Genomic DNA, 14,318 nt, shown 5'->3' on the forward strand with positions numbered 1-14,318 from the left:
TTATATAAAATCTAATAAACTAATATATGCCATGTCAGATCATCGAAAACAAACCTAACTCCATTAATACATTGAAGGATCTGTCATGTTAGATCATAATAATAATAATAATACGACCTGAATCCATTAATATGTTGAAGAATCTATCACGCTAACTCAACAAGAACAAAAGGAAACTACATATTGATGCATACTTAAATCCGCCATGTCAAATCAACTAGAGCAAAAAATGAAAAATAGATGCATATACATACCTAAATCCATTGATATGTTGAAATCTTCCAAATTTAGTGGTTTTGATCTTCAAAATTAGTACACGAGTATTTTATATATAATTTTGGACCATAACCCTAATAATTAATTACGTACTCAACTCGTATTATATTTAATAATTGAAGCTCAATAAATTTTAATTCTATTAAATTATTTTTAATTTAGGCTAACCTTTTATTATAATAAATAATAATATTATTATTATTATTTATATGCGTGTAAAATCCAATCACAAGTTGAATATAAATACATGTTTAAACAATTATCGAGTATAATTAAACTAAAATATAACACAAACAAACAGAAATTGAATATTTTAAAAACTCATATAAAGTGTAAATTATTAATGAAAATTTTGAATAATAATTTAGATAAAATCTCAAATATCCAAATTTAACAAAAACCATAATAAAGCATGCATTTTATATAAATAAATAATAATTTATTTTATGTCGCCTTTAATAACCATAAATAATAAGTTAAATTGATTGAGTCCCGATTCAATCGATATTATTTTGATTCGAAATTAAAAATATATATAATTTTGTAATAATTTGTTTTTAAAATTGATATTTGAGATTAGAGTCAAACACGAGTATAAATATATGATTTTATGAAAGCTTGAATATACAAAAATATTAAAAAATATATCAAACACATCTATATCCGACATTCAAACCCGACTTATACCTAAAACATACTGAGAGAAACCTACAAAAAAGAGTCAAATTATGGCTTTATTTCGTTGTGTTATACTCAATTTAACGATTTAGTCCTAATACTTCAAATTGACATAATTTAATCATCATATTATTATTAATTTTATACCTTAATCCAAATTACTAACTCAGTTAAAATAAACATTAGTCAATTGATGTGGAATTTAAAAAAAAAACCCGAAACTCAAATATTCCTTATTTTATTTTACACGTAACATTTTTCTCAACTTCATTATTTGGATTTTTTTAAAAATTCCACATCAATCAGTTGATAATTTTTCTTAACGATGGTAATTTGGACTAAGATATTACATTAATAATAATTGAAGGATCAAAATCACGCTAAATTTAAATACCAAGGACTAAATCATCAAATTAAATATAATATTGGATGAAAATCATAATTTGACCCTACAAAAACACACCATTGCATAGTAAAAATAATCTAAAAGCTCTCGTACTAAGAGTTAGATTGCATTTTATCTCTTTACCCAAAAATGTGTAAATTAATTCATATACATTAGATCAAAGAGTAAATTAATCATTTCTGTTAAAAATTTCATTTATTTGTACTGTTAAAAATTAGCGTGCTTGATGTGCATAGACCAATTTTTAACTGAAAAAATAGATGAATTTTTTAATAGAAAAACTAATTTACTCTTTATTCTAACCTACAGAGATTAATTTACACATTTTTTAAATAAAAATGACAAAATACAATCTAACTCTTAATATAAATTCTTCGTAGAACTTTTACTACCATTGCATTCACCATTTTGTTGATTTACATTTGGTGGCTTTGCCATTATCACTAAAGTATGGCTGAAAGGTCTTCATAACTTCTTCATATGTTGGCCTTTTATAATCCACTGCCTGCAATTTTTGAATAACATTCGTTACATCCACAATTACTTCGATAAATATGATATTGACTGAAAATATGTTTCCGACCCCGATTTAGATCTCGGGTTAGACAATACCTGCTCAACTACTTCTTCGGGAGTTGCCCATTTCCACTCGGCAAATTCCGGTTCTACCTCTCCGGTTGCTAAGTTGATTTCGCTCTCGTCTTTTGTTAATTTCATAAGAAACCTGCCGCTCGTTATGATCGATTGTTAGCCCGTTAATCATATGAACAACACGATGAACTCTAGTCAAGTCGGTTTAGAGGGATAAATGATGGAATTAAAAGTTACTATATGGTAAAATTGTACTTTGACCCTTTAAAAATAAAAATTCGATTTAGTACTTTCAAAATTGATGAATTCATAAGTTAACACTAGATAAAATTATACTTTAACCTCACAAAAAAATTATAATTTAATTCCGGCGCCGCTTAAAAGTTTTCTAGATTTTCCCCTAGTTGCCATTCCTCATAAAAACCGGCATGACGAAGACAAATACATTAAGTATGTCCCGTAGGCACGTTCAACATGCCTTGGATGCCTAGCTTAAACCATGAAATTATATCGAAAACTAAACTGAGCAGTTTCAAACCAACACGACTTTCTTCTAACAAAGCCAAAGGCCACCCGAATTCAATTGCTTATGATTCGATAAAAGAGAGAGGGAAAGGAAAAAAAGGGGGAAACGAACCATTTCTGCGCATTTCCGTGCCATTCGCCTCCCCAGAGTCGATTCACTTTGGCCTTTACTGCAGTTGGAAAATCATATGTCAACCATTTCGGAACCTGCCAAACCACACAATGTCTTAATCATTGTTTCTAGTACCTTCACTCAAGTGGTTCAATAATTCAGAACAACAATATGCGTCGTAAATAATACATTCAATACTCAAATCACAGAGAACGAAACATCGAAAGAAAAAGAACAACACATGATCGAATGATACGAATGACGAGCGACAGCCAAAAGTCCTACAGAAAAAAACTGCAGATAACAAGATTTTGCTTCGAAAATGAACCTCGGCGATAATTTCAGCAGACACGACTCCAGTTTCCTCTCGTAATTCCCTTATAGCTGCATATCTTGGCTCCTCACCATCTTCAATACCTCCCTGAGTTTGTAAAAGAACCCAAAATTATAATCAATTAAGCCCACCACACTCGCATGTTCTAAGCCTCGAACCCTAGTACGAGTGTCGAACACGATCTATTCAATCTTTTTTTAAGTTTCTTTTCATGTATTTGGAAGATTCCTATAGGATCATATCCCTATACTCATGTTCAAAAATGAGTCATATACAAATGCCGAACATGAGTACTCACAATAGATGAAGAATCCGAAAAACATGAAAGGCAAAACACACACAATAGACTCCGAATTCGGATTCTTCATTTTGTTTAAAATATTCATTTCCGAGGTATATTCAAACATTGACATAAAAATATAACCTTCTAAAAACATGAAACTTTTATTGTGAAAGTAATCATATTGAACATACATCCGCATTAAACGCTCGTATCTCAGAAGTAGGTAAAAGTACCATGGAGGTCCTTGTACTAAGAGTTAGAATGCATTTTGTCCCCTCTATTCTAAAATTAAGCAAATTGATCCTTCTATTAAAAAATTTGTCCATTGCCACTGTTAAATTTTTAACAGAAAAGACTACCTCATTTTTTAGTAAAGGGGTAAAATGCAATCTAATTCCTAACACAGGGCCTCCATAGTAATTTTACCCTCAGAAATACCACATAAAAATTCCTACCTGAGGCATCTGCCAAGCTCCGGGAACATTCAATCTGGAAGCTACAAAAACCTTCAAAGACAAAAGATAAATAAATAAATTAAAGTATTTTTCAGCTTTTTCTACCTTATATCATGCAACAAAAAAAAATTAAAAAATACATTAAAAAGCTCACAATATAACTTGAATTAGTTGAAAGCTTGCATCTCAGGCCCCAAGTTCAAATCCCAGAAGCATTTTTTTTCTCATTTTTAAACATTTTAACTACAAAATCACAATGGGTTTAATTCAAAAACTTCAAATTTTGTTAAAAACCCCCTTTTATTTTCATAAATTAAAAAAAAATTATCATATCTCTAAATTATTCATCTAAAAAACAAAAGAAACCCAGAAAAGAAAGTGAAAAAGGGTACCTGATTATCAGAGTTTATAAGACAAACACCAACGTTGGGACGGTAACCAGTGGGCAATCCCTCCATTTTGTTAATTTTCTACAATTATCAAACCTATTTTTTTTAGAGAAAAAAAAGTAAATGCAGTTAAGGGAATTCACAGTAAGAGATCAAAAAGAAAAAAGAAGAAGAAGTTAAATTAAAGGGAAAGAAAAGTGAATTTCTTTTTTTGGGGATTTCAAACAGAGCTTCAAAAAAATGGTGAAAATGGTGGCTCTGTTTTTATAGAAAAAAAAAAAGAGAAGCAGTGCGCTGATTGCTTTTCTTTTTTCAATCAATTTTTCTAAGATTCTGCTAGCTATGTTATCCTACGAGTCTCCTTCTAATCTTATCATGGGCTTCATCAATGGATTTCAGACACGTGTTCTTTTAAAAATCATGAGTTAGTTGTCGACTATTCCGAATATTAATTCGATTTTTCAAAAATAAAAAATAAAACCTTATTTTTTAAAATTTTTATGTGATTTATTTTTTAATGCTTCTGAATTATAAATTAAAAACTCACGATTAATTAAATTGAATTTAATTTTTTATTTAATTTATAATCAATTTTAACTTTTTATATGTAAAGAATATTTTATATTTAAATTAATAAAAGTAACTATATAAAAATATTTTCAAAAAATATTATGTAAGAGTTATTTATTATTTTTATATACTTAAATCTTACTTTTTTTAAATATTTATTAAATAAAAAGCTTTTTAATTTTATTAAATAAATTCAAAAAATCATAAAAAAGCTAATTTTTTTTAAAATTACCTCAAAATTAATATTAAAAAGCCAAAAATCAAAGTTAATAAAAGGATACTATTAAAAATAATTATAAAAACTAAACTCGGGCTCAAAAAGGAGCAAATGAGATCAAACACAGAGAATAAGAAAGGATAGGGAGAGAGAGAGAGAGACAGAGTAGTGGGTGACAGTGAGAAAGAGAAAGAGAAGGGCGTTGACTTTTTATTTCACGTATAATTTAAAACCTTCCCCACTCATTTTTTGAAAAGAATATATACATTAGATTTGACATTATATAACAAATAGGGTAAATTTCATTCAAGGTCATTAAACTATTAATAATTTTATGTTTTGGTCACTCAACTATTCAAAAGTTTTCATATAAATCACTGAATTATTCGAAAATTTTTATTTAAGCGATTGGGTTGTTAAGTTTTTAAAAAGAAAGTCTCGCTAGCGAGTTTCAAGTGATAAATTAGCGATTGGTATAGCTGATCAATACTCATTAACGTGTAAAAAAAACATATTTTAGATCTAATTTGATCTGGCGATCAATGTCGACATTACAAAAAGAAAGTTGCTTGGATTCCAATTAGAGGTTCAAAGCGGTTTTATGAAAAAAAATTAAAATGTAAAAAAGAAAGAGAATGAGAGCTTTCGATTAGTGCAGGTGGTGCTAACAAAAAAAGACATACAATTGCGACTTTAACAGCTCAATAACTTAAACGAAAATTTTCTATAACCATTTTGTAATCTTTAAAGTCGAGTGACCAAAAAATAAACTTATATTTACTCTATTTTTATTTAATACTGTATTAAAATTTATAAACCAAATATATATTATACTTTCTAAATAGTTAATATTTGATGCATATCGTATAAATTTAATAATAAATCAAATAATGTCATATTATTAAGATGAATTTAATTTTAAAATTTTTCATAATGCCTCATGATTTAATTTACTGTTGTTGCATTAAATATATGTATTTTAAATACATCCAATTTTAATGTTCCAAATTATATTTTTAAATAAATATCATTTAGAAAACACAATATTTTTACTGATTTTTGTATTAATAATATTATTTCAAATAAAAAAAGGAAATGTTTAGTATTAAATCTAAAACTCGTGTAAATCAAATTTTCATTTTAAAAAGTGATTCAGTTGACAATTTTTCATCAATTATTTTAATTAATATTGTTTGAATTAGAACAAATTGATTGGATCCAGAATCAATTGATATACTATGTTAGATAAAAAGGATTAAATCAACCTTTAAGTGAAATAATTTAAACTAAAAATAAAAATCGATGATTAAATCAATTTTTAAATATCCTGATCATATATGCTTTTTTAATATAATACCCAGAAATACCGATAGCCCCTCCCTAACCCATAAATAAAAAGATAATGCATTTCAGCGCACTCAAACCCATGCCATCCTGCGTTGACAATAATGCACATATCAATCGAATTAATTAAATAATTTTTAATTATTGTGAAACGAATAATATAACTATCAAATCGGTAATCTGATCAGTTTAATTATCAAATTTTAAAACATTGACTTTTATAAGGGAATAACTTTATAAATAATTAAAATATTAAATAAAGGCACTTAACGTGACAGAAGCTTTTAATTATGATGATAATTAATGCGCATTTATCGTCGTCCAACTCAACCAAATCCTTCTTATCATAATCTTCTTCCAAGAGTGGATTAAATGATGGTAACATCACATTAACATATACTTTTTTTATTTAATTTATAAAAAATTTATTTTCAGTGCGATCTATGGATTAATTATTTTTAATTATTAATATGTTAAAAAAATAAAAATCTTAAATAGATAAAATTGCATTTATATTTTAATATAAAAATAACGATTAGAAATGTTATAACTTCATTTATAGACTATTATCTAAATTTTTTTTATAAAAAAAAGTAAATGAATTATTTTAATTAATATAAAATTAAACCCAAAATATTTAAAAATAGAAAAATAACATGTGTAGATGAAATAAAAAAAATTGTCAAGTTCGATTAAAATATTTGACTTATGTGATGGTAATAGGGATTGAATGATGTTGAATTATGGGACATTTTCGATGGATTGGTCCTTATCCAATAAAGAAGATTTGAGGGAGTGATAATTTAAACAAATAATTTGGAGGCAATTATAGCCATTCAGAAATTTTTCTTGACAGATTCGAACTCCACCCTCGTTAGAAGAATTTATCAACTTTTAGCAAAGATTGGACATTCAGTCATGCAACACATCCCTAGAGAGTCTAATATAATTTCTGGTTGTATGGCAAAATTGACTTTTGATACAACTCAAAATCTGACAGCGTTTGAAGAGATCTCAAGGGAGGTGTTAACAATTTCTCCTATTGTTAAAGTGTTAACCTTACTCAAAAGACTTCGATATAATTAGTTTGTTTTCAGTTTTTTTTCACCAAAAAGAAAAAATAAAAGAATTTAATTAATTTTATTTAATGCAAATAAACTTCCGCAATGAAATATTAAATTTTTTAAAATTAAAATTATTTAGACTCCGGTTTTTTCAGCTAATAAGAAAATCTAATATATCTCATACAATAAATTACGTCAACTGTCAAAATTTAATATTATTTAATATTTATGTAAATTATAATATTATTTAATATTTCTGTAAATTTAATTTACTAGGAGAAAACAATTAATATTTTATATTATATTATTTTACAAAAATAATACTTAAGTTATTAAAATTAGATTTACCTGACAATAGTATAAACATAAAAGTATACAATATAATAAAATATTTAGTAATTATAATATAGTATTTGATTTAAAATAATATTTAGAAATTGCTTATTATTCATAAAATTAATTATAGTTTTCATGTTGAAGTATGTATATTAAAGAATGTACATTGGCACAAGAACTATGCCAATTAGGCAAACTTTCTTTATGGGCAAGAATACCTTTTTATAAAATATATACTAGTTTTTTTCGCACGGGTTTATTATTTATATAAAAAATTTGAAATATAATATACTTGTAATATTTTGAAAATATTATTTATAAATTTTCTGGAAAATATTAAAATTTAAATAATTGTAAAATTGTTTTATACTTAAAAGATGTTATTATATTTAATAGTTGCATGCGATTATATTATTTTGTAAAATGTGTTGAGATTTTAGTTTTAAATTTTAATTATAATTTAATGTGTAATGTTTAAACTTGTCTATTATTATTAATGGCAAAAAATTACAATTAAAATTTAATTTTTAAAAAACACCCATATCCTACATTTACGCATGATAAAATTCAAATTTCAATGCTAAAAGTCTCAAAACCTCGGAGCCATTCAATTATTCCCTTCTCAAACCAAACTTGAATAAAAGCTCATAACCAACTCAAATACAAAAACAACTTTGATCGAAAACCCATTTAACCAAATCACACCGGTTTTCGACTAATTTTAAATCGAGTTATGCTCGCTCCTAAGAAAAACTATGAGAAAAGCTAATGGTTTTTCAACATGAAAATTATCCTCAAATTATTTGAAACCCTAAGTTCATGAGAATAAATTACTTTGAAATACAAGTAATTGTAGTAAAAACCAAACTCATTGCACCATTTTATCCCCTTCTTTAAGCCGCTATTCTAATAGTATTCTCCTAAAATGCCATATCAAACGACCTTTTTCTCCGTTGCCAGTTAAAATTCTAGATCGAAAAAAGAAAGTACCTAGATTTGAAGTTTATGAGATGGGGAAGATCGTTAAGAGCTGAAAACTTTGGACAGTTTGTTCCAGTCAGCGGTGCTGAGAGCTTCGGATAGTTTGTCCCAGTCGGCGGTGCCAATAGCTTCGGATAGTTTGCTCCAGTCCGAGGGGTCGATGTTGGGAGTTACAACAGCAGCACCTACAGCAAATGCAACGACCAAGAAGGCCAAAGCTTTTAAGCATCCATGGCCACGTGATAGCTTTCCCGATATGTGCTTACAATACTTGTCTGCTTCTTGGAACAGTGACTGTCTCACAGCATCAGCTCTGTTGCTCATTGCTTTTTCGTTCTGAAAATGGAGAAAAGGAAAAATGATAATCAGATTATAATATATCCTAAGTGACTTTGAGAAATATTATGTCATATAGTTGCATTATTTATCGGAAACTAAGCGGATGATTTGGCAAAAATTCATATGGTATTGGTTATTTCTAGCTATGTTGCCTCGACTCTTTATTTTTATTGAAATATCCATGTCCAACACATATTTAGACAAGGTATGGAAATATAACACTCCAAAAACCCTTAAAATACATGAAAAATAATAAAACATGGAAAATATATGTATGACATAACCGAGACCAATAGAGTTGAGGAAAAGAACTGGAAAATACCAAAATCCAATTCGAACAGTTATCACCCAAATATATTCAATGCAGTTTGGCTTTCAGCTCACAAGTAAAAAGCCACAATCATTCAAAACGACCGGATTTTATTTTTATTTAATTTGTAATTAGTTTTAACTTTTTTATGATAGAAAAAATAATTTATGCTGAAATTTCTATTTTTTTTCCAAACCAATCCAATCCAGACCGAACTGTGACTGACAAACCTGAGTCTGATTAACATAGATTTGTAGCACAATAAGCTATGTTAGTCTAACTTTTCAATTTTCAAGTACCCTATACCCATGTCAGACACATATTCAAACAAGGGTTCAAGGATATGACTTTTCAAATACATGAAGAAGCTTAGAAAAAACAGAATATACCAATGTCGCACAAATATCTGTGTCAGACACACCTGAGTTATAGATAGTAAGTACCTTGTTTCTAAAATTCTTGACAGTTTCCCTCAAAGGATCAAGAGTAGTAAGTTTTGCCGAGTGTTGTTTCCAATCCTCCGAAAGTCTTCTAAGAACAGCAACACTTGCTTCTAGATTGTCAAGATAAGCCTTCTCCTATTCACACCAAGGAATAGATAAAAAAAATAAATCGGTAGGAAGCTTCTTCTACTTCGTAAAAGCGCTTCGAGAAACAAAATAGCTTATAGCTCACCCAAATCCTGTAGCATTCGGCATTCTGGTTCAAAGACCATATGACTATTCCGGCTGCTTCTTTGGACAACTCAGGAGTGCCTGTTTGAAAATGACATTGAAACTACCATTAGAACAAAGTGGAGAAAGGGAGAAGAGGGGGGGGGGGAGATTTCGAATTATAAACTTACCGTCACCGGCCGCTTTGAAAGCAAAATGAAATATCTGCACAGACACTTGTTTCATCGCTTTGCTTCCGTGAGAACCAGCAAGAGCCACTTCCTTTACTGTGGGATATATGGCCTCAAACCTTTCAGTCGCCTGCACACCATTACCATAACTTACAAGAAAGTTGGGAAATAATAATAGTTTCAAATCTGATCAATGACATAACAAATGCAGAGAGTTGAACTCTTAATCTAACCTTTACTCCAGACAAAGAAGCAGGGAAGGTAACTCGCATTAGAATCTCAAATGAAGCCGGCGGCACCAAACGCTCCCCTTTCCTAACAGCGGCATTTACTAAAATTGTCCGAGCTTTTGAGGCAGATAATATCCTTTGTCAAGAAGGGAAAGAATTTAATAAGCCTCATTCATATCGATTTGATACTCAATTACAAGATTAAAAAACAGACCAGAGAGGGAAAAAACCACAAACTATAGAAGCTTAATACCATTCCACTAGTTGTAAAATTAGATCTCTGGATTGTGGATTACAGTTCTTGCCACCAACTATAGGCAAGAGGTGATGTGCCCACATGTACAGCCCCACAGCAAGATCTCCTCGGGATGCCTAGACAGTACAACGTTGATGCATGAAAAAAGAAGCTTATCAAAGAGGAACGAGTGAGAATTTTTTTTTTGTCCAAATTCATATACCAGTTAGACTGAAGTTGTATTGTGACCACTTACCTGAATTATCATCCATATAATAACAGGGAGCTTATCTTGTCCTTGATATTTCGATTCTTCTCTCAGCTTTGGCAATACACTAATTAGGGCATCGGGTTTACGCCGCAATACCATTGCTAATACCACAAATATACCAACCTGCATAACGCATTTAATCAAGGTCAGTTTGAGGTGGACCATACTTCTTGCCAAAAGTGCTTTTGAACTCACAAAGCTATACACAATAATACCAAAACCTCCACGGATCACATGCGAAAGCAACAAACAAAAGCAAAAAAGAAAGAAAAAGATTCTCAAGTTCATTGAATGAAATGAAATTTAAGCTCCCAACAGTTAAAAAAGCAAATGTCAAAGCATAAACAGTTCCATCTCCCAAATCTATCACGTTACCATTATTCAAAAGAAAATACACACTAAGTGCCGCTTAGTACACAATAATACCAAAACCTCCACGGATCACATGCGAAAGCAACAAACAAAAGCGAAAAAGAAAGAAAAAGATTCTCAAGTTCATTGAATGAAATGAAATTTAAGCTCCCAACAGTTAAAAAAGCAAATGTCAAAGCATAAACAGTTCATCTCCCAAATCTATCACGTTACCATTATTCAAAAGAAAATACACACTAAGTGCTGCTTAGCTTGCACATCAGTAGGGGACACTTTCTATAAAACTGTTTTGACAAATTATGAGGAAGTAATCCACTGTTCACGAATTGTTTATTGTAAAGATACAGCATTCAAAATTTATGGTATGCAATCCAATTACTTTCCATTTCTGGCTAAAAAAACCTTTTCCATTGACATATATTACAATCACTCGCATGGTATTATATGCTCTGCAGATATCTGTTTTTTTCAGTTGTATCAAACTTATATTCGCATATCTGTTCATTTCACTAGTAACACAAGGGGGCTTATATTTTACGCAGACTATTATAACACAATAATGTTATCCAGCAGAATCATGCATAAGATGTAAAAACCAATACATATCTGATACCTGAAAGCAAATAACAAATATCAGCTCAACAGCATCAAACACCAGAATAATAGATGAAAATCCAAAGAAAAATAACCAATTTAACAGCAAAACTGCCAATAAGTTACCTTAGACTTCGAGGATGGTTGTTGCACGCTTTTTTTGGAGCCCTTAGCACTTGCTTGTTGGGCCACCAAATCCTCAAGAATGATGTCCAAAGACCATAAGACAAAAAAACCAAGTGCCTCAAGGGATTGTTGGCTGATCCAATCAGCTGAAGTCTTATAAACATCATCAGAAATATGTGAAAGAGGTATCTGTAAAACAATAAATTAACTACTTTGGTCAGAAAAAATGAATCTCAAAAGTTCTGCAAAGATTAGCCAGGTCAGGTAGTCCAAAACTTCAAATGATCCAAGAGTGAGGCACGTGCATGCCAATGTTGGATGACACCCAAGTTCAATTAATTGGCCCCTAGATACAAACTGACCTCAACAAGGACAAAAAAGTTGTTCATCTTGAACGGCTACTTCTATTACTTATACCAACTTAATACACGCGTGAGCTCATTTACTCACAAAATATAGTTGCATTATTTAACTGATTCGTTATTTATCAATTGCTAAATTATCCTTTAACTTTTTTACAGTCATCATATGAACCATATACAAATCCAGAAAGCGCTAATTCATGATTGTTTTTAATACCATTCTATGAATTTATATAATACATGTAAACAATGTAAACCACCTAAACCAGAAAAGCAGTTTAACTGCCTCCTCACTAAAGAAAACTAATCACTCCTGTTTAAATCAATTCAAATAGTGGATTTTTTTAACTACAGGTTAAATATAAAAATTAACATGAAAATGAGATCGAGATGGTGCAATGAGAATTCACTATCAGTCAGTTTCTATCACAATCATGCAGATAAATTTTTTAAAGAATCCCAATTATATTTCCTAGGAAAATCACTGATAATAACACATTTTATGCAATCCACAAAGCATGCTTTGAAAAAAGTATTCAATTTAACCATTCAAACGTGCAAGAAATTATGTTTGATGCGATCGACACATAAATTCAAACTTCCAGTTCTGATTAAATAGTAAAACTAAAAAGAAGAAAGTAAGTAAAAACTCACATCTGCAAGCTTGGTAATGGTACTCTCCCTGAACATCTTCATCCAAGGAAACTGCCCCGCTACCACTTCCTGAAATGCCTTACCATAAAAATTCGCAAATTTTTGCATTTGGATTTCCTGTTGTTCGCCATTCAATTCCTAATTTAAAAAATCAATGAAAAGAAATTAGATAATCAGTTTATTTCTCAAACAAAAAAACGAAATCTATCATTGTTCCACGCTTACAGCGAGATGAACCGAGAGAAAAGCTGGATCGATCTTCGCAGCCGCCTCAGCAACCGTAACCTTAGGCTTCTTCGGCTTCTTTTGCTTCACTTTCTTTTCCACCTCAGCCGGCTTTCCATTAGGTTTAACACCTTCCAGATCACTATCATCATCATCATCGAGATCCGATCTGTTATTCTTAACCTTAGCATCGGCATCAACGACATCAGCAGCGTAAGCTCTTTGAGCTTCAAGGATCCGGCGGCGGCGATCCTCAGACTGTTGCTCGAGGGAATGGAAAACGTTAGGACCGCCGTTAGTTAGGGTTCCGTTAAGGCGGGTAAGGTTAGGCTTTTCTGGATCGGCCTTGGATTTGGTCTTACGTTGGCGTTTAGGATACGAAACCTTTTGCCAACCGTGGTCGGTGTGGTTGGCGCCGCCGTTGGAGGCGGCGGTTTCGTGAACTTCGTGGAGATCGACAGAGTCCGTACTTAGAAAACGGTGCTGTAAAAATTAAAGAGAGAGGATTACAATGGAAAGAAAGGGAAGAAATGGAGGGTAATAAACAGAACAGTGCTAATAAATAAGTAAATAAATTAATTAATTAATTAATAAGGAAATAAATAAATAAAATTAATTAAGCAGCGAAATGTACGTAAAAAACTGTTTTGCATGCCAATGGGTCTAACCGCTTTTCCTGGATCGGTATTTTTTTCCATTTTGAGTTATCGGTTGAGTTTAAGTTTTTATGTTTTTTTTATAGTTTTTATAAATTTATATTAATTTTAATATTTTTTACATTTTTTATTATTTTTTTAAGAATTTCAATACATTTTTTAAAATTTTAAATATCTTCAATAAATTTTATTACTCTTATAAATTTTTATAATTTATAAATTTATATTAATTTTAATAACTTTATATCAATTTAGTTTTTTCAATATTTTTTTATTCTTTATATTGTTTTTATAATTTTATGATCTTTTAAATATTTTTATGAGAAAAATATTATATTAAACCAGAAGTTATCACATGTAATCATCGGGTTGATTCGTCAATTCTTTTTAATGATCAACATGATCAATGATAAGAACCGTTAATAGAAGAATTTAATTGATTATTTTAATTAATGCCAGGGATGATTTTTATATTTTTCTTAAAGGTATTTATATATATAAGTCGTTAAAATTTAATTATTTATAAAAAATTAAACAAA

General features: G+C 29.8%; 2 protein-coding genes across 2 annotated transcripts; both read right to left on the reverse strand.

Annotated features, from left to right (window-relative positions):
* Positions 1-1,283: 1,283 nt before the first annotated feature.
* On the reverse strand, positions 1,284-4,396 carry LOC107911549 (nudix hydrolase 25). Its single transcript, XM_016839386.2, has 6 exons — positions 4,053-4,396; positions 3,661-3,711; positions 2,917-3,009; positions 2,589-2,683; positions 1,973-2,084; positions 1,284-1,865 (listed from the first exon to the last, which is right to left on the reverse strand). Exons 1-6 carry the CDS (start codon positions 4,116-4,118, stop codon positions 1,761-1,763), a joined length of 522 nt encoding a protein of 173 aa, XP_016694875.1. The 5' UTR covers positions 4,119-4,396; the 3' UTR covers positions 1,284-1,760.
* Positions 4,397-8,191: 3,795 nt separating this feature from the next.
* LOC121215998 (transmembrane protein 214) lies at positions 8,192-13,657 on the reverse strand. Its single transcript, XM_041091066.1, has 10 exons — positions 13,124-13,657; positions 12,899-13,036; positions 11,883-12,071; positions 10,776-10,913; positions 10,538-10,656; positions 10,288-10,420; positions 10,055-10,184; positions 9,886-9,965; positions 9,654-9,788; positions 8,192-8,897 (listed from the first exon to the last, which is right to left on the reverse strand). The coding sequence occupies exons 2-10, from the start codon at positions 13,004-13,006 to the stop codon at positions 8,604-8,606; spliced, it is 1,326 nt and encodes a 441-aa protein (XP_040947000.1). The 5' UTR covers positions 13,007-13,036; positions 13,124-13,657; the 3' UTR covers positions 8,192-8,603.
* Positions 13,658-14,318: the final 661 nt, after the last annotated feature.

Source organism: Gossypium hirsutum, chromosome D04 (genome assembly GCF_007990345.1).
Source record: "Gossypium hirsutum isolate 1008001.06 chromosome D04, Gossypium_hirsutum_v2.1, whole genome shotgun sequence".
Classification (NCBI taxonomy): Eukaryota; Viridiplantae; Streptophyta; class Magnoliopsida; order Malvales; family Malvaceae; genus Gossypium; species Gossypium hirsutum.